The sequence below is a fragment of the Thunnus maccoyii genome, chromosome 16 (assembly GCF_910596095.1).
Source record: "Thunnus maccoyii chromosome 16, fThuMac1.1, whole genome shotgun sequence".
In the NCBI taxonomy this organism is placed as follows: Eukaryota; Metazoa; Chordata; class Actinopteri; order Scombriformes; family Scombridae; genus Thunnus; species Thunnus maccoyii.
Window position 1 is genome coordinate 27,241,670 of NC_056548.1, and position 21,341 is coordinate 27,263,010.

A 21,341-nucleotide genomic window follows, 5' to 3' on the forward strand; every position below is an offset into this window, starting at 1 on the left:
AAATAGACTTTGCCTATAAAGGAAGTTGTGATTTTTGCTGAAATGTTCATTTCAGAAAAGGATAAAGCACATTTACAGCCGTGCAATTTTGCCTGTTAGCAGACAGCCTCCCAATTATCTTCCGTTTGATTACTTGCCTCTATCAAGGTGAGCGATTAGACCACCGCTCCTGTGAAGCTCTGGAAGTCGTCCTGAAATCGCTGCACTTTGATTTCATCAATCTGCAGGCAGCCCAACTGGAAGAAAATGTGAGTTTTATGAGCAAAACTTATTTTCCTCATCTTCGTCTTCCAATTCCAATACAGTTTCATATTCAGGCCTTCCTCTGTATCAGATTAGAGACTATTTTTTTCTTTCCAAAAGAACTTCATAACATTCCTGTCAAATTTGGGGCCTTGCTTTCTTCATTTTTTCCCTTCACTATTTTTTTTCTCTTCCAGGGAGCCTCGTCCTTGCTGGATATGATTTTGTACTATGAATCTACCAGCCATCTTGACATTTCTGACAACAGCAGTATGGGAACATCGGGTTGGAGGGCCCTCGCTCATTTGATAAAGCAGGTTGGCTGACGCAGTGGAATAGTAATCTTTTCTTGTAGGCTTTCTCCAGGGGATAATGGACATTGTAGAAAGTGAGTTTGTTGCACATTACATGGATTGAAGATGCAGGGCAGAGAAAACAGGGTGAGAACTTCTCCCACTACGCATATAGCATAAACACATCAGTACACGCACACATATTACATTACAGCAGCAACATGGATAGCATTAGCAGGCATAACTGATTAGCTGTGAGGTGAGAAATATCAGTCTCATTCCAAATGTTACCACTGACTGACTTTAGCATCTGTGTGTTCAGAGCAGGACAGGATGAAGGCAACAATGTGAGGACTCTCACCATGATGTAGTTGGTTTCTTGAAATAAACAACTTTTACTGTGTGTTAAGACAGAACGCGAAGCGAATTGTAAGAGTGATTTCATACAAAGTCAATGCAAATTGACTGACAGGAATACGTGTCTGTGCAAGATAAAAAAAATTAAAATATGCACTTCATGAATGTGCTTCATAAACGTAGACAAGAGAAAAAAGTAGAAAGATTGGAGGGAATAACTGACAGAACTGGAGTTCCTGGTGAGTTCTGAGTTCATTCGGAGGCTGAGCTGAACACAAACACATACACGGTTGGTACGTCAGTTGCTAGCTAGCTTTCAGCTAACATACAGTTGGTAATTTGGCTGCTTAGGGCAAATAAACAGTCCAGCAGTCAAATACACACGAACGAGGCAAGGTGAAAATTTGCTTTGCATTTTGTCTGAATACACCTTTAAAGTTTCTCACTCTGTTGTCTTTGAGTGTCTTCAGTCAGGCATTGTAAATTGATGCTAGTAAAGAGGACTGACATCTGTCAAACTGGCAAAATTGACTGTCTGATGTGGACATTGCAAGAATTGATTGTGGACAGCCAGATTGAAATTTAACCATGGATGACAACACACATTTAAATATTACATTACATTTATTCATTTGGCAGATGCTTTTGTCCTAAGTGACATACAAACGACCTACAACTAAGTTGTAATAACTCAGTTGTCAACATACAAATAAAATGAGTAAATGTCGATGGTAAATGTATTTTCCTTCACAAAAAGCAGCACCATTTTTTTTACGCATCCTTGTGAAATGGTGCTGGAGCAGTGACATCATGACCACCTTAGACTGTATGTCACAGGGCTAGTAGCTGGGAAACTAACCACTGAAATATTAGCCAGCCACCACATGCTAGTGCCAGTTAGTCACAATTGCTCTCCAAGCTGTTCCGCTTTCTAAATGCCAATTAACAAGCTAGGTAGCTTGGTTGCTAACAGGACAATAAATTCACAGTTTATTCAAGAGGCCATCAACTCTTTTCTTATAACTGTCAAACTGTTTTGTGATTCCAAGGTAATGCTAATGTTGCTCTGTGTCTGATGGATGTGTCAATAGGCAGTTGTTTGCTATACTTTCACAATAACTTTGTATTAAAATTGTAATATGTTCTGCTGCCCCCAAGTGGCCAAAACAAATCTACATTACTTGAAGCATGAGATGTAACAAGTTGACTTTTAAAATATATAACAATAACCACCATCTTTCTCTAACCTTAGCCAACCTAAACCAGTGGTTCCCAACTGGTATAGTTACAAGGCCCAAATTCTGTCTAGACATCAGGTCACAGTCCACACATTGACCAATTTACATTCAGTTTATTTACATCTATCCATTCCACCTGTCAGTGGACTCCGGTTGGAGGGCCCTCGCTCATTTGATAAAGCAGGTTGGCTGACACAGTGGAATAGTAATCTTTTCTTGATTCAAACCCAGGACTTTCTTATTGTTAGCCACTGTGTTGCCCTTTAATTTTATTTCACTGAATGTAAACAAATTTAATATTGGAACTGGGGCAAACACAATAAAATAAGAAGCATTGCAGCACAGTGCAATTAGGACTTCAAACCAACATTTAAAAATATGTTAAAAATGTAATAGCTGTTACAATTAATTCTTACTTATTGAGGCTACTACTATTATTAGGGTAAAGCATAAAACCGTCCATATAAAAATAGCAGAGTAATACAACAGCTGCAGTGCTGTTATCAAGCCAGGCCAGTACTTGACTACATATAACATTTTTGTTTGTTTGATTTTTGTTTTTGTTCTTTTTTGTGTTTTGTGCCAGTAAAGTAACATACATAGCAAGGGCCACATGATTCGCTGAGCTGGCATCAATTGACTACTTGTACTGTAAAGTTCTATGTAGAGTTGCAAAAATCCCATTCATCCTTCCCATAGACAATGGGACTTGCATTTGGAGCACTTTTTTTTGCATCAGCAGTACAGTACAAAATACGGTTCTTTGATAAAAATTAAAAAAAACAAAGTTACAAGCCTGTGCCCCAACCAACCGTCCACATCATCCTGCAGTATGGACCCCTGTCACTCCGGCTGGTTTTCTTCTTCCTCCCAGTTACTGGTGAGTGTTGGTGAGTGTGATGTCAGGGAGGACAGACAGGCTGAGTGTTCGACAGCTTTTTCTTCCATCATTTATCATCTTTCCTTGTTCTTTCTCTATTTTTGGGCAGATTAGACTTTCTGAGTTGTCTTTGTGTCCTGTGCATTTTTCTGTATTCTAACTGTACAATGTGTGTTTGTTTCAGAGTGTGCGTCTATCCAGACTGGATGTGTGTAATGTGCCCGTGGTTGACTATCCGGCCCAGTCTCTATCTAAAGCCCTGCTGACCAGCCGGCTCACAGTGCTGCACCTTCACAATGCCCAGCTCAGCGGCATGCCACTATACACACTGGGTATGACGCACACACACACACTACTCACGCCACAGTGTGTTTGTTCTCACTCATGATACACTGAGACCACATTTGTGTTTGAATGTTTTGAGTATGCAAGTGTGGACAGAATTCATGTGTGTGTGTGTGCATGTGTAAATGTGCTTGGTGTGTGCATGGGTGTGTTAGTGTATGTGTGTGTGTGTGTGTGTGTGTCCTGTGGCCAGCAGGACCAGATTTTGACCTGTGACCGTCTCTGCAGGCCTGGACCCGGATTAGAGGCCTAATCTCTTACCTGTCACTTTACACACCGCTGCACACATCTATAAAGGCTCTGGCAGCCAGGACAGACACACACACACACATACACATACACATTTTGTAGCCATGTATTGTCTCTTGAACAAAGATATAACCTTAGATATGCACACTTTTATATGATCTCTATACAATTACATACTTGTTAAATACATGCCTACACTTATGCTTATAGCATAGGCACATTAAGCCCCATTCGGACAGCATTTATTTTTCTTTAGGAGGTGGAGTGATTTTAACATCACCTGCTCTGGTCACTGAGTTTAATCTAGCCTGTGTGTCTGTATATGTGGGTAATTTTTCACCCCCAATCCAGTGGTAATTACAGCTGCAATGACCTACTGCTTTTCAGTGAACTCGCTGGTCCTCCTGTAATTTAAATACCGTTCGCACTGATGTCTTGTCTTATAAAGTGGATCTTTTTGCTGGAAGAGCTGCTTGTCCTTCTTCCATAAAAATGTTTTTGCTAATCTGATGGGTGGAAACATTCTAACACAGCAACATTTTGATTACAAATATGACAAATATGAAAAAAATAAAACCACCGGGAGAGCAAGACCCCATAAAAGCTCAATTAATTCAGCTACAGGCACTGGTCTTCTCTTTTGAGCCCTGTTTTTAGCTGATATTTGTTTACATTTTGGCAAATTGGCCCCATTAAAAGTATGTTGAATTATCTATTAGCAGCTCCTGTTTGCAGTGTGCCCATGGATATACAGGCAACTATCATTGGATTACTTTGATACTGAAGAAACTTAAAAACGTAATGATTCTCAGGCAAGTTCTGAAGCCTCTTTTTTAGGATTATTGGTGATATCCTCGGGAAGTGTAAGTCACACTGAATGATATCAATATATGTTTCATATCTGTGTGTTCTGACTGATTGAGTTATGATTACAAGAAGGATTTTTGACTCTTCTTCACCTCATGCAGTATCTTTGTCACATTTTCAACTCTTCAGCACCCCCTTGGGAAGGATTTTGGCTTTCTCTTTGGGTTCTGTTGTGCTGGATGTCCATCTAACAGACATGGACTAAAACACCACATGAAAGGACGAGTTAAATTAGTGAGGAGCACAGAGAATATTTCATTCCTCACCTCCCCCTGTAATATTAATCCCGGCCAAATGGGACTTCATTTTGTTTTGATACATACAAATTATTAAAGTGTCATTTGAAATATTTAAAATAAGAAAACGCAGCGACTTCAGCAACGTCCATCTTCTCTGACCTTCATTGATTGGCTGCTGTTGTATCTCTGAACAGTATCAGTGGCGATGGAGAAGTACCATTACAGTACTGGATGAGTATACACACACATAAATACACTCACCGCTGGAGAACGCAACACTCAGAGGGGGGTAGAGTGGTGTTCATGGATGGACTGATGCGCACACACATACACACACACACACAAACACACACACACACATGGATAGGCATGTGCAACAGGGGTAGTTCACATTAGGCTTGAGCTAGATGGTGGTTTAGCTAAAAAATACATTACACACAAAAATTATTTCTGAAAATAATCATTTTCTTTTACTTTCTTGTAGTTGTTTTCAACTTACATAACCCAGTGAGGATTATAATAAAAGGCTGTTCTAATTCTACTGCATGATCAGATGTCCTAGTAAAACAATCTCTGTGTCTGACTTTTCTTCGGGACAAAAAGAAAGCAGTGAACACAGCCTCGCATCTCCTCTCAGCTGGGAGCAGAGAAAGACCCAAATGGACACAGTATGCTGCCCACTCTTCCAGACAGCAACTTGCTCCTCTAACATTTTCAGTTGCTTCCTGGATCTCTTTGATATTTTAGGGTCTCACAACCCCCCCCTCCTCCTGCGCTCTGTTCCCACCCCACGCTCTCTGCCTTTGCTGAGCCTGCCACCACCACCCCTTCCGTCCCGGCAGGGGGTCCCGGCTGAGGATCATTGCCTTCGATCGGAGGGGCCTCTGATTGCGGGATTGGGCGCTCGCGGTGGAGTCGACCGGATCAATCCTACCGATTCCACCATTTGGTTCCCACTGTGCCTGATGACAATGTTGGCATTCCACATACAGCCCAATAGGCTTGATCAAATCTGCAGCATCGATCTGGATGCAAGGACAGCGAGAGCCCAGGCAACACGGACACATAGTACAGTACACATTACACAAATACACAGGAGATGCCCACACCACACACTTTACCGTTACACATAAATACAAGGCACTGAAGAAAGCTGTGATAAAATGCTGTAATGAAAAGATTCTAACAATGGTGTATACTCTGACATTTTTTAGAGAGGGTCTTGAAATTTGACAGGTGTTTTGTAAGGTCTCCTGTACTGGGGAGTCACAACTCTGGCTCCAACAATGGTTTGTTCATGTTAGAAAGGCAAAGGAGTGCCACTTGATCTTTACTGGAGTAATTGCAGGAGGCGGCAATTCCTGCTGTGCTCTCATTTTCATGCTCAAGTTCACTCACCAACAGTCTATCACAGTTACAACCTGGAGGATCGATGTTGCTCAGAGGACATACAAGTACAATGGATCATATATCTAATATCAATTTGAAAACATCTATATATCTCAACTGGGTGAGAAGGTGTGCATCCAAAGTTGGAATAGTAAATTTCCTTATAGTCCCACTACTCCTTCTGAGGAGGTTGTAGACAGTCATGTGCCTCCTCCGATTGTGTCACCTTCTGAGAGCTTCACCGGTTGTGCATAACGTGGAAGTTTCACATTATCCCCTCTGGTTCCACCCTCCTACATGCAGGTGCTTTGACCAAACAGTAGTAGTCACTAGACAAGGGCTTGTTCCTCAACTGGCTTCCCACCAACAAATACTGCATAACTGAGGTCAGGAGAAGACACTTAGAACTCAGAATAACTTCCAAAAATCACTGTTCAGCTGTTATAATTCAGGTATTTTAACCTGGGTCTTACTGTCATAATTTTGGTCGTTCTAAGTATGGCTCATGCTAACCAGCGTGGAGTTTGATTTTAAAAAGTATATTAGGGCAAATAGTGCAAGACCTGTAAAGCTTTCCAAATGAACTTCAGCAGTTTTACATAAATCATTTCAAAAGCTTGTCTCTGAGTCCAACTAAAAATAAAAAAAGCCTCCTGGACTACAGTAGCCAATAGCGATAACTGCTAATAACTTTGGGCCCTGTTCCTGATATTTTGAGTATTCTCTTTTTTGTTCTTTTTGTTGCTGCCTGTAGTTGGTGCGCTGAAGTCAAACAGGGCTCTGCAAGAGCTCCACCTTACCAGCAACCTGCTGAACAGCTACCAGGACGCCCTGCAGATAGGTGACCTGCTACGCTACAACACCACTTTACAGATGCTGGAGCTTAGCAACAATGCTGTAGCAGATGCTGGTAAGATGCTCTCCTTTGTAACAGAACAAACACGCATATTTACTCAAAGCTGCACAGTGCAAAGGTATGAAGTGGTGAGTGCTGAATGAAATGTGCAGGAATAAAATAACAAAGAAAAAGAGATCTAATAATAAGTTGGAGAAAGAGCAGGCCATAAAAGAGGAAAAAGAGGTGTTTATAGCTGTATTTTTGAACTTTAGCTGTTTCCTCCTGCTACCAGTCTTTATGCTAAGCTAGGGTTACCCCGACCTGACACCAGCTCCTTATTTAACACACAGATATGAAATTGATGTCAATCTTCTCATCTCACACAGAAAGAGTTCACAATTGTATACACTCAGCCAATGGAAACACTCCTTTTTTGATATGTCACCCTTTGTGATTAAAGTGTGAATTGCAGATAAACTCAATCATTTAGACTGGATTCTTATGACTGGACCTTAAAAAGACTAATTCAACATGTTGGGAAAGATATATGGGGAAATATGTTTGGGTAAGTTATAAGCTTTCTTTCCGGGAACAAAGTGAACAAAGAGTTCAAAGTTCACAAATCTATTAACCTTTAAAGCTCACTAATTAAGAAGTTGCTGGTTTGTTGTGTCATGTACACAAACGGAAAAATAAAAACAACAATTTAGTTTCATGGTGAAACTATTTCTTGACAATTTTCTCATCTCACTCATTGAGAGAAAGCAGAGGGATGTATTTCCCCAAATGTCACATTATTCTTTTCGCTTGAGGCAAAATCGTTTTGTTAACAGAAAAACATTCCTGAACTTCAATCACACTGTGTTAACAGGAGGCACAGCTAATGTTTGCAGACAGTAAAAGTGTGACACACATCTTACTAATGATTAGCGATAATACTTATAAGCACATATCAACCTTCTGTAGTTACTGGAGCTCAAGTCCAAAGTGGCACTGCAGCAACACTCCCACTAAACATCTGTCAGTGTCATTTAGCTTGCAAAAACACAAGCTCAGGCAAGCAGTAAAGTTGAACATGTTCTGCTAATTACCATAAATTAATGCTGTTGTTTGTTTTTTTTTTATTATCCAGGTTTGGAGGAGCTGTGTGATGGTCTGAGGTGGCAGACGGCAGGTCTGAAGATCTTACTGCTGAGGAACAACCAGATCACAGCAAAAGGCATGGTCCATCTGGCCAAGGCTCTGGTGAGGAGCATAATACCAGCAGTCAGCATATAAACACTTTCCAATGCTAAAGAAGAGACATTTTAATTATAGGCAAGTCAAAAGCCAGGGTTCCAACCTGCTCTGAACGCTTCATTTACAGCTGGTTTTTTCTACCTTGCTGATGAGCTGACGTCGGCTCATTGCACATGCCCATTCTACACATAGTCATGTTAGTGCTACTAACTTTAGCTGTGGTAGGGTGATAAAATATGTTTGCTAACATCTAACCTGTACCACAGGCCATCATTACTCATTCCTAAAATAAGTGAGTTACTTGTAAATCCAGGGGAAAAGTAACCATTGAATGATTCTGCACTCTTATGATTGGAGGAAGCAGGCCCTTACATGGTGCACTAAAGGTATGTGCTCTAATAGAGAGCTGACGTGAAAGTTCTGTTGACAGAAATACATAAATAACTGAAAATCCAGCCTTGCAACACAGCTTTTCTCAACAGTATGTCATGTTGTTCACTCCATATGTTTAGACAAGGATGGTAATTTTAAAAAAATAGAAAGTATCTTATGTGATTATTCAAGATTTCTGTTTTTTCACAGTCTTTGATGAACAGTATTTCCCAAAATTGACACTTGTTTCAAAAAAGAGTTTGTACTTGTGGATCGTCCACATATTCAGACACTTAATGTTTATGTACAAAGTCCATTTGGTGTATATTAGGGTTCTTCAATTAGTAGTTTGGATCCATGCATTAAGTGCTGGAGCCCGTTTTTTGTCTTTGGATACTTTTCCTCTCCTTACTTCCAGCACTGCAAAAGGTTCAGCAGAAACTGTGAACACTAAACGCTATGCTTCAAACTGACTAGGTCATACAATGTGTTGTCTGAACACGTCTAAAGGCAGAATTGTTTATACCTGTTCTGAATGGCCACACTTGAAGGTGACGTGAAATGCCTGCATCCCACTATACCCCCCCAATCTCTCCGAGCTCTCTGTCTTTTGTCCGTTTTTGTAGTCATGAAGTGTTGAATCATACAAATGGGGATCACAGTGAAATGACAGAGATAGTTGTGTGAAGAATGAAAAAAAAAAAGAGAGCTTAAGCCTGCTTTATATACCCAGCTGGCCAAATGCTCAATGACAATACACTGGCACTTCAGATTTTCCATTTCCAATCTTACAGTGTGGAGAAAATAGCTTATTTTCTGGATATGGATCCATTTCTGACCATGAAGTGACAAACAGCCCCGTTAGCTTCATGCTACATGAGCTAAACTTCCTCAGATGCTTTAGTCCAACTCATACCTGCTTTCCTCTACCCGGTATTAAGGAAATGAAGAGTGTAGGGCCTCATCCAGAGAATCCCCCTTCTGAAAACGTCCCGCCTCCACACGTTTCATTGTACAGTCCTAATAACATGCACTCCTTCCGCCTGATTGGCAGCATAAACTGCACCTTCCTGTCATGTGAGTGGCGATTGTGGAAGTCAAAAGGCTAGAAATTAAAGGCCTGCCTTGCACACTCACACACACACACACACACACAGACTTCCCCTGTCTCCTCCAGTGCAACCAAAAGAAGGAACAGTTTGATTAAATAATAGATGTGTGTTAAGGAGGGGTGCGCATGTGGCCTGCCAGTCACAGGGATAAGTAGATGTCCTTGCAGGCCATAATAATGATAATTAGACTCGTAGCTGGTCGTGTCGAATATGATGAGGAGGAGAGCTGTTATTAACCTTTCTGGTTGGTGTATCTGCTTTTCCTCTCTGCCCTCCTGGCTTGTTGTCTTGTCTCTTGAAGGACTAAGACAAGGGGGGCAGATCTGGGCCAAAATCCACTTAATATTTGAGTTGTAGAGTTCCCTCTCTTTGTTCAAATTTTAAAAATGATTATTCTAAGGTGAATATGTCATGCGGGGCCCTTGTTCTTTCAAACTTGCGTGCTTCCGCTGTTTTTTTGTTTAAAGCCAGCATGTCATGTGTGAAAGCATACTGTGTTTTTGGTGCTTTCACACTCCTACCCCCATCAAACTTCTCACTCCAACCCTCCCGTGGTTTACGTTTGACAGGCTTCAACCATGCTTGACTCTCACACACTCTCAACCACGCAGTCGCCTCTTTAATTGTCTGGTATTATCCCTCGTGCATATCCATTGGAGATGCTCTTCCTCCCTCTCCTCCTCCCCTCTTCACCGGAGAAGCTTCTCGCCACGCGTTGGATGTGGCGGTGCCTCTGTGTGCCGCGACTCAGCAAGGAAAAGGGGGGGGGGGGGGGACCCTCTCGAGTGTGTTTGTTGTCACCGCGGTGCAAATTAACTCAGAAGAAGACGCTCTCCGGGTCTGTCGGTTGCCTTCCTGGCTTCCTTTCCGCCCCCGCGCTCCCTCTCTTCAGAGCAGTGACCAGAGGAGTTTAACAAGGGTGGCGAGGCGAGGGGGCAACCAAGGAGTGGGTGGCGCGTTCCTCTTCAAGCTGTTGGGCAACATGGGCCCCTCGTGCCCCAGACACCCCCAGCTTTATGCGCCAACTAATCAACCTTCAATGCTAATGTGGCTCTGGAGAGTGGAAACAAAAGTTCTGAGCATTTAACATGAGAGGAAACATTTTGAGAAGGAATAATAATCACCGCATAATAATAATGATCATTAAAACTTCTCAGCCTTTCCACACTCACTTGCACACTGAATGTAGCACACTGCACAGAAGACAGAGTAAACCAAAGATTCATTGTTGGGTAAAGATTCATAAACAGTGATTAAAATTCTTCAGTTTTTAAAGATTATTTTTTGTTGGGGTTTTTTTTGCCTTTATGTGACAGTCAGTGTAGGAGACATAAGAGACAGGAAACACAGGGAGAGAGAGATAGAGGTATGACATGCAACAAGGGTCCCTCGGCCAGGAGTTGAGCTGTGGAACTGTATATGCACCTTAACCATTAAGCCACCAGGGCACCCCAAATTCTTCAGGTTTTATCAGTACAAAAAGTCCCTGGATCCAGTTTGAATAGTGTTTGGACCCACATAAGAGCTGAGATGAATGTCAGTCAATGTGACCACAGGATCCTTGTGTTGCAGCCAGTGCTGAAGGTCTTGCAGGTCCTGGATCTGGGAGAGAACCTCCTGGGGAATGAGGGGATCCAGGTAATCAGGGAGCCTCTGATGCTGAACAGCACAGTGCTGCAGCTGGGCCTGGCCCAAGCCAACATCACTTGTGAAGGTACACCATATACAGCATCTCTGTTACAGTGTCACAACATTTTTGGAGTTAAAAATAAAGTAAACAAAGTAAGATCATTTTGTCAAGATGAGGCCCAGTAGAATAATTAACATTTAATATTTGATTTTAATTGCTATTTTTAATATGTATTTAAACTTGCATTAATTTATATTTTGGGGGGGGGCAGTGCACCAACCTGTAAATACATCAATGACCTACAGTATAATCACCTTATAAAGCATGGGAAACATGTTAGCAAACACTTGCCTATTTACACATCCAGCAGACAGAACTATGTTAGCATTTATTTGAAGTTTCAGGCCATCTGGCGAATGTAAGTCCAATATTCACTGGCCTTTTAGCTCTGTTTTGGTCTTCATCAATTCCTGAGAAAAATGTCAGGCTTTTTGCTGCTAAATTTTCCACTATGTTCACCAGTTAGTTTCTAACTTTGGCCACAGTTTGGTGCTGGTTGCGTAACTTACAGGGGGGTTTATCAAAACTTTATTGCTGAAAAGCTGCCTGCTGCTGTTGGAAACGACACTGATGAGAGCTGTGAGACTGAATCAAAACAATAAAATTGCAAGCCATAAAAACAGAACAGTGAACTGAAACATGCTAAAATTCTCCTAAGGGGACCTACGGAGTCAGGTAAAAACTGTGGGTTTTCACTCCAACTACACATTGTCAGTTCACCCATTCTTAATAAAGAAATATTGGTTAGCGGAGCTTTAATGTTGAATTTGATTTAAATTTTAGTTTTAGAAACATCCCTCTGAGGCAGAGCTGTTCTGGATGCAACATTTACCTTAATGCCTGAGTCTCAATGTGTGAAGCCAAACCATAGATGTTTCTGGTTAAGTTAGCTTTAAACCAAAGCCCAGTGACAGGGTTAGGAGGGTAAATGAAATGTTATGGAGTTATACCTATCCTAGTAAGAAATGCAGTCTAGACAAAGTAGGTTATTTAAGGTATCTAACCAAGTGACATACTAAGCTAGCCTGCTGACCTTCTGTTGTTAAACGTTTTATTTGGTGAAGGTGCTGTTGCATTGGCTGAGTTCCTTGCTGAGAGTCGTCAGATTCAGCAACTGGACATCCGCCAGAATGAGGTGAAGCTTGGAGGCCTGATGGCCTTGTGTCTGGCCCTGAGGATGAACCAGTCTCTTGCTCGCCTGGATTTGGACTACATACCCCCACAGGAGCAGGTAGGCGCAGCTATAATTAGACTATAGTTACAGATCTTAATGGTCTTGGTCTTAAAATGGTACTCCAGTGATTTTACACATAAGCATGTGTTTCCAGGTGTAGGGGAGTACTACTGCATATGTGTAAAAGTAGTATAAAACTTTTTGTGTCTCCAGAGGGAGCTGTGTGAAATCTGTTAATTACCTCAAGTAATGTCACTTGAGTCAGCATCAGTTGGGTCTGAAGACTACAAGTTTGAAAAGTAAAAAAATCTGGGTGTGTGGAATTAGAAAGAAGTGAAGTTACCAGACCTCTGTAGCTCCTCGTCTCTGCTGGAGTCCAGCAGCTCCAGGCTACACTAACTGCTACTAGAATAACACACCAGAATCTCTAAACCAAATTTTTGAGTTGTGGGTAATGTAGGCGCTCAGTTTTGATAAGGCTGCTGCACTTATTTAGATTTTCTGACTCACTTTTTGTGTCCATTGAGAGTCCAACGGCATTGTAGTAGTGCGTTGTAATGGTTGTTTCAGTAGTTACTTTAGTTTAACAGTCAATAGTATGATAGTTATTCTCTTCTTAGTTGACTGACTGAGCCTTTAGTACATAACAGGGCTCATAACTCCAAAATAATTTAATTTCACATGTTCTCAGACATGTTCTTTCAATCAACATTGCTTCATCAGCTGGATTACTTAAGTGTGTGAAAACATTTCCCTGCTTATATTGGTTTATGCTGTATAACAGCAGGTTATTGACTTCCATCCTGCCTGGTGTTAACAGTACAGGCTACTGGTGGTGCTGTCATAGTCTTTCAAATGAAACACTTTGTACTTCAGCTCTGCACAACCTCAAAGGACTACTGGTGCTTCCATTAAAATTTTCCCTCTAATTAAGAATGAAGGGATATTGGTGATTTCAAGATTATTTATTCGTAGCATCTTGTCTTTTGTGGTATATTGACTCACTGTGGTCACAGATTTGTCACTTGGAGACACAAGTAAGTCATTCATGTCTCAGTTCATCAGTGATACTTGTTTTTTTTTTCTCTCTACCTTCCATGGCTGCAGAGGCCCGAGGAAAACGATGCCATAACTTTAATACATGCCCCTGCTGGATTCACAAAATAATTACCCACACTTGCCATCTGTTTGTCATGATTTTATCTCTGCTAACTTATTTGCATATTAAAGCATTAATTAAAATCTCCAAGGAACGGAATGCTTACTTTAAAATTAACTCTGAAGGCGATCCGTGCACAGCTTCCAAAGTTGTTTTATTTTTGTTTGCAGTGGTTTTCTGTTTGTCTGCGTGTTGTTTACACGATTAAGTCTGATTTTTATGAAATGTCTCCTCTGGCTAAAGTCAAGCAGCAAGATGTGCCAGATTTTGGAGAAGCAGCTTTTAAGAGCCATGATGCTTGTGTGTGTCATTAAAGCTGGGACTTCTTCTTCTCCTTCTTCTTCCTCACTTTGCACATGCACCAAAGCCTCCATATTGGCGGCTCTGTTTTCATGCTCCTCTAAGCCGCCGAGAGACGTGATTAGCATTTCCACCATTGTTGGGAGTTAGTGTGGCTCGGTATTTTAAGGGAATGGTAATAAGGGAATTTTTAAGCTCTGTCAGGTTTTGGAGTCACACAGCTGGGATTTGTCTTGGCGTGGCATATCCAGGTGGGAGGAGTGACGATTGTATTAAAAAGCAAATCTTTCCATCAGAAAACAGCGGGTGGCCAGATCAAGTGTTCTCGCTCAGTCACATTCCCCGGGTCGCCAAGGAATACGTGAAAATTTCATTCTTCTGAAGGAAAATAAGTGTGGGTATGAATGTGAGTGAGTGACGGAGGGGGTTATGGCAGCACTTTGAGTGTGTTTGACAGAGTCGCTGATATAGAGTTTGTGTGTTCATACATGTGCCTTTTGTATGTGTGTGGTTTTACCACGATGCGGGGGGTGATTGAAGATGCGCATATTTAAAAGGCGAGAAAAGAAGGTGGCAAGAGGGGAGGAAATCTGGGTCCTCTCGTCTTTGTTTACAAGAGTCTGATTTTTCATGTCTGTTGCCACGCTGCTCCATTTGATCACTGGCCTGTTTGCTGTTAATTATTAATTATTTACCCATCTGAAATATTCATGCACCCTGGCCCTAGTGGAAAGCAGCCTTTCTGAGGGGCAAGTTCTCTCTGTAGCCATTGCAAGGTGGAGTTGTTTATACATCCTTATCAGGGGACTCTGTCAACCCAGCTAATGAACTAAACTTCCCCCTGCCTGACGCTCTCTTAATCGCAGGTCGGACGAGGGAACCTCGGCAGCCTGTTTACCTGTTTGATGCTTAAATATTTGGCTTTGGATTTGGTCAACGTGAGTGTCCTGTCAGCTGTTCTCCAGCAGAGAAGTTCCGTGATAACGCTGGAGAGTGTCCTCTCCTGAATGTCGCATGTCAGCAAGGTGTAGCTGTTAGAGAGTGGTTGTCTCACTGAGTGATAATTACAACAGCATGGTGTTTGTGTGTGTGTGTGTGTAGGAAGGAAAGACAACAGGAAGGATCTTCAGTAGCTTGTTTGGGTGGTCCTGTGGAGGGGGACAACAGGAGCAATGTAGTATATTGAGAGAAAGCCAAAAGGACAGAAAAGTATTTTTATATTTAAAGGGTGAAGTCATTTTATTCAACTTTATTTATAATTTGTTAAACCATGCATCTACACATGACACCTCTCACACAACCAATCGTCACCTTAAAATACTTACAGAAACAGCTCCTCTACTGAACCTTTCAATTTAACTACGGTATGTACTGTACATACTAAGATGTACATGAAATTCTGTGTCAGCTTAAAGAGAACAACCAGTCGTCACCTTGGGTTACAATAGTTATCTAGTTCATAACACAATCAGCTGCTGCAGAGCTGGATTAACCCACTAAGGAGCCATAGAGTTGTAGGCCCTCATTAAACCCCCTGTTCCTGTTGCATATAAGTACCCAACTCCAGAAACCAACCAGTACCCTGCCCCAGCATTGGTATGTAGAGGTCAAATCTGCAACTCTGGTCTCATAGTTAAGATGTTCTTTATATAAGTGTTGCTGGAGTTTTGACCTCTTCTTTTCCTTCTCCATGCACCTTGGAAGTACTTGCCAGAAATCCCTTTCCAGCTTTGTTGTGTGTCAGCTTGTGTTTATTTGATTAAGTATACATTTATTTAGGAGTACGCGCCATGCAATATCAACTGGAATAATTAAAAGCTAGGGCCCTTCTGCAAGTCAGGCCTAAGATGAGGTAAATCTGCCTTAAAGCCCTCATCATTGCAGTGTACCTTTGTGGTGCATATTCCCCGGCAAAATTGCAGTTCATCAAATAACCACATTGCCACATAGTGAGGCCCCAGAGTGATTGTCCACTTTGGTGTCAATGCAGTGTGAGAAGCTCTTAATATATGAAGTGCCATTGCTAAGAAAAACGAACAATGGATGTATACGGTAAACTTCTTTATGAATTTGTATTGTATTAGTTGTGTTTTTAGATGCAAAGCTTCTCATGGAACATCTACAGTCATTCTCTTGCCTCCTCCTCTGAACTGTCTGTTCATGTCGACAACACTGTATGTCAATGATTCAGCAAACGTCATTTGATAAAGCACTAATTACACTGTATTAAAGGACTAGTTGACTATTTTTCAGCCCAGATCTTAGTTACATGTTCTTTGATTTGATTGGTTAGTTAAAACTAACCAACACTAGTTTGATAAAGGTTTTATGACTTGATTGCATCCAATATAAAGAGTATATTGAACATATATGCAAACAGTCCACTCCCAACACCAAATGTTCATATTGAACATATTGTATCTGCAAAACATTTTGCACCCTGGCAAGTAAAGTATTATCAATATTTTTAGCCACACTATTGGCATGGCTCTAGGGATTGCAAAATCAGTCACTCTACTGGTTTACGGTCCATCAATTCACTACATTGGTCCAAACTCAAATATTTTAGCAACTGATGGATGGATCCCCATGAAATTTGGTACAGATGTTCAAGGTCCCCAGAGGATGAATTCACAGACATTGGTGATCTGACCTTTCCTGTAGTGCCACCAATCAGTGTTTTCAATTATTCAGGGAATTATCTTGGCATCTACAAGAAGGATTGGCACAGAGTTTTGTACAAACATTCATGGTTCCCAGAATGTCTGACTGCTCATTTAGTGCCACCAGCAGGTTGACATTTTTGGTTCTGTGTGAAATGTCTCAACATATGTAGTGAAGCTTACAAGCTATGCACTCGAGCCTGCCGCACACTCCCAGCCTTCCACTTGTAGGCTCTGTATCTACCTTCCCAGAGGGGGGAAGTTAGTATTGTCACTCCCCACTCCCTGCTGTGCTGAGCATAACTTCAGAGGTTACTATCAGCCCTTCACTCCAAGCAGTTTTTGTGATGTAATGTTCACATAAAGGTTGTAGCGAGCTTTGAATGGCCATAAAAAAACATGGAAATCTGCTTGGCTCTTGATAAATGACAGTGAAAAGATCAGCTGTGGTCGGTCTTTATTTTATCCAACAATGTAGACACCTCGGCTGAGTTTCCTGGTTTTTGAAGACATTGCGATAAACGTGAGAGGAGAGAGACATCTGAGAAAAGATACATGTGTTGGTATGGGTCTGTGGAGAGATTGCTGTGGGAATGTACAGCGCAGAGGGCACCGTTTGAAGGAGTGTGGATTCTTATTTTAGGAACAGCATGAAACAAAGAGGTCTCTGGGTATGTTTTCAGGCACCCTTCCTGTCACGGTCAGTCCCAGTAGGGTGGGTAGGTGACAGGACGGCCTGACCATGCATGTAGTCGGCACTCAGGTTTCAGCTCGCATCATGATGACACCGGTGCTCTGGGGAATAGAGTACGTAGGCAGACAACAGCAACCAGGCAGAACAAACCTCCCAGCAACGCCTCAGAGGGCAGCTGGGATCGGCTCCGAGCAGCCGGGGGGGACCAGGGTTCACACTGCTACCAGATCAGCCAGTCACCTACTGGAACCAGACCACAGAATACAGCTCACATAGTTCAGAGAGCACAAAGAGAGGACTATTTTTAACAACTATTTAACCAAGTGAACCACCAAAGAACATCTGATTTATGATGATGTAACATGAGCAAATTCACCTTTTAGGGGAGTTTTCACTGAATTAACACTTCCCGCATTTAATCCATGATTAAATTATGTTCTCTTGTAGTATAAAAACACTCAAAAAAGGCATTTATATTTTGAAATGAGGTGTATCTGAATGGCTCCCAAGCTTTTAAATGTGGACTGGACCACAGCAAAACATTTCGACCAAGTAACATGTGGTATGAGCAGTGATTGCATGCAGTACAAACACCTGGTTAAAATCTATATGAACCATAGCTGAAGCATATTACAACCTGACATACAGTAGCATCATCAGTAGCATCTTCACTGAAGTAATGGTGAGCGCAACAGCTGGATGATACCATACTTGCATGACCATGGGTGCTCTATTTCAAGAAATTTTTAGATTTTTAATTGCATAAAAGTAGTTCATTTAAATTTAATATTAAAAATATATTCCAATAATTAAATATTCAAATTTTAAAAAGGGACAGTTCACCAAAATTTCATTCTGAGATTTCTGTCTCAAACCCAATGAAATTAAGGTGAATGGAATATCATTTGTGGTCTTCTAAGGATTGAAAAGTTCATTCAACAGTAACATTACTGTGACCTGTGACAATGACCTTACTGTAAATCGTTTCTCCACTTTGCTGCCTTTGTAATCTCGCCTTACCCCCAGGTTTGTAAATATTTTTCAATGGTCAGAGCCCCATAAATGAAACTCCATTCACCTTCATCATATTGGGATAGATAAATAATGTTTTAGTCTCTTAAATGAAGAATTTTTAGAAACCCTAGTTGACCAGTTTAATGAGTAAATAAAATGAAGTGTCATGATAGGCTTTCCAGACTGTTGTCACTCCATCACATCACAGCTGGACCTCACAGACTAGTAGATATCAGCTTCATATATCAGTCTACAGTACATTAACATGCAAAGCCACTCAATTCTCGTTGTGTCCCTCACTAAAATGCAGCATTACTTGTGTAGAGGGTTGACTTTTCCTCCTGATACCTCTGAAAGGGACAAAGCTGGATGAATCTTTCCAGCAGACGAGAGGGGGTGGGGGGGTGGGCGGGAGCTGGGGTTGCTTGGGGGGGGGGCAATCCCCTGTCTCTCTGCAAACACAACAACAACAGCAGCAACACACTCCTCGCTGCACTCCTGATGTATTTTCAGGCAAAAACAGGCATATTTGCCAGCTGTGTAATTTACTGCGGCTCTCATTTGCATATTAAAGCCTTAATTAGCCCCTTTGAGCGTGTGTGTGTGTGTTTGTGTGTGAGCGAGGTGTTGGGGGGGGGGTGTAGTGTAATCACTTGGACGTGTAGTCAGGGGAAGGGGGGTGGGGGGGGAGGGAATCAGCATTTCGGGGGTCTGGATTGGGGCCGGAGGGGAGCGGAGCCGCCCTGGTTCCCCCTGTGGACCGGCTGGTTCTGATACAGAGCGAGATGCAGCTCTTTGATGAATAACACTCGACATGTCTCCTTGTCATTTTTAATCACTCTCACTCTTCCAAACCAGGAGGTGTGACCTGCACTATCACAGGAAGAAGGGATGTGTTTTTTTATGCTCTCAGTGAGTGGAGGTGATGGAAAACTGACAGAGGAGAAGGTGGGAATAAGGAAACATTAGTTCAGATTGTTACACTGTAACTATAAGGTAACTTTTGCATATCCTCACTTACCACATAGTGTTAATAAGTGCCCCTCAGTTTTCTTCTTAAGCAGTCTAGGTTACAAAAATATTTTTTACATAATGTACAAAAATGTTGCACATATACAGTTTTCTGTAGTAAGCAAGCAGCAAGTCGAATTATGAGTCTGAGGCAAGTTTTTCTTTTTTTTTGGCTACAATATTACATTAAATGAGAAATGCTAGATGTCTTCCACATCAATTTATTTCCCTGTAATGTACTTGATTTTTTTTTTAAAGTCTCGGCATCTCAAATAGAATTTAAAATAATGTTGTAGATAAATAGCTAATAAAGTCAGGATAGGCCTGGAAGCAGGTGGGAACAGCTAGGCTAGCTCCGTCTAAAGTGAAAAATATAGCTACCAATACCTCTAAAGCTCACTAATTAACATGTATCTCGTTAGTTTAATCCTACATGTGTATTTTTAAACTATAGACAGAGCCAGGCTAGCTGTTTCCACCCTTTTTCAGGTCTTTATGCTAAGCTAGGCTAACCATGTCCCAGCTCTGTACTCAACACACCGACATGTAATATTCTTCTCATCCCACTCTTGGAAAGAAAACAAATGTATTTTCCAAAATATTGTATTACTTTCGTTCAAAACTCAGCTGTGTCACATTGGTTTGTAATGGACTCAGTGGTCCAGGCCACATGTTCAAGTATACTTGACCAAGGGACTGTTGCTCCAGATGGTCAAACCAGTTACCTGCATGGTATCTCGCTGCTGTCAGGGTATGTGAATGAGTGAATATGAGACAAATCGTAAAGTGTTATATTTGCCATTTTATATTTGCCATTTCCTGGTGGCTTCTGCTTGGCAGAGGAGGTTGTACAATATAATGCAATCCAATGCAACACAAACTGTTCATTCATTCATTCTTGGTCTATTGTTTTATATTAAATTATATTCTACAGTTCTTACTGTTATCGTGTCCAACCCCTGTATGCCTCTAGGGCAGCTCTTTAGAGTTACATATCCAAAGTGTTAATGAGCTCTGATGGATATAGACTGAAACACTGGTTTGACACTCACATCTTAATTAAAGGACGGGTTCACAATTTTTCAGGTCTGTCTTAAAACAGTCAGGAGCCCAAATGAACACTGAAACATGTTTTGCTGTAATCATTCCTCCTGTTCATAATGACCATTAGAAAATCCCTTCATAATGCACTTACAATGTAAGTGATGGGGGACAAAATCCACAGTCCTCCTTCTGTGCAAAAATGTATTAAAAAGTTTATCTGAATCTAATATGAATCTTCAGATAAAGGCTGATAAGGCTGAAGAATAACTCCTTTTGCACAAAATGACTGTGTGGACACACTGTGGATTTTGGCCCCCATCACTTACATTGAAAGCACATTTGAAGTGGATCTCTTTAATAGTCAGTATGAACAGGGGGAATGATTACAGCGAGGAAAATCTCTTGTGGTATAGCCATGCTGATAGTTTGGAGATTCTGTCTTTTACTGGGGTACAATGGAGGTGAACTCTATTTGTGGTGCTCACAACATTGTAAAATTGCAAAAAAAAAAATGTTGTGAGCAACATCCTTTTCCAAAAACAATGTACTGGGGAATCCAGATATTCCACAGATCTCAGTGTGAACAGTTTTCCTTTAAATTACAGTCCCTACAGGGAGTATAACTAAATTCCATTCAGTCCATTGTACTGGGGTTGATGCAGAAATCTCATAGATGTCTATCTTTAAACCTGGACAAATAAAGTCAAAACTATCTGTATGTTAAGATCATTTTCATAATTTGGGTGAACAGACTCTTTTAACTAAGGATTTTGGTGCACATCATACCTGCTCTTACTTTAGCAGAAATACTCATCATCTTTACAAGGAATATGGTTTGTATAATACTGTATAGTGATCAAACTGTTGTTTTTTCTCTCATTCATAAAGTTAGCCCAGCTCACATAGGCCTATAATACTCCAAAAGTACAGT

At 41.2% G+C, this 21,341-nt stretch overlaps 1 protein-coding gene across 1 annotated transcript in view; it reads left to right on the plus strand.

The window, feature by feature from the left end:
• The window catches only part of si:dkey-288a3.2 (protein phosphatase 1 regulatory subunit 37), a 66,019-nt gene that overhangs the window by 19,779 nt on the left and 24,899 nt on the right, over positions 1 to 21,341 (plus strand). Inside the window, exons 3-9 of the mRNA XM_042388778.1 lie at positions 148 to 248; positions 441 to 560; positions 3,196 to 3,343; positions 6,855 to 7,010; positions 8,071 to 8,183; positions 11,234 to 11,375; positions 12,416 to 12,582. Of these exons, the coding sequence (XP_042244712.1) occupies positions 148 to 248; positions 441 to 560; positions 3,196 to 3,343; positions 6,855 to 7,010; positions 8,071 to 8,183; positions 11,234 to 11,375; positions 12,416 to 12,582 (947 nt within the window). The remainder of the gene's footprint in view (positions 1 to 147; positions 249 to 440; positions 561 to 3,195; positions 3,344 to 6,854; positions 7,011 to 8,070; positions 8,184 to 11,233; positions 11,376 to 12,415; positions 12,583 to 21,341) is intronic.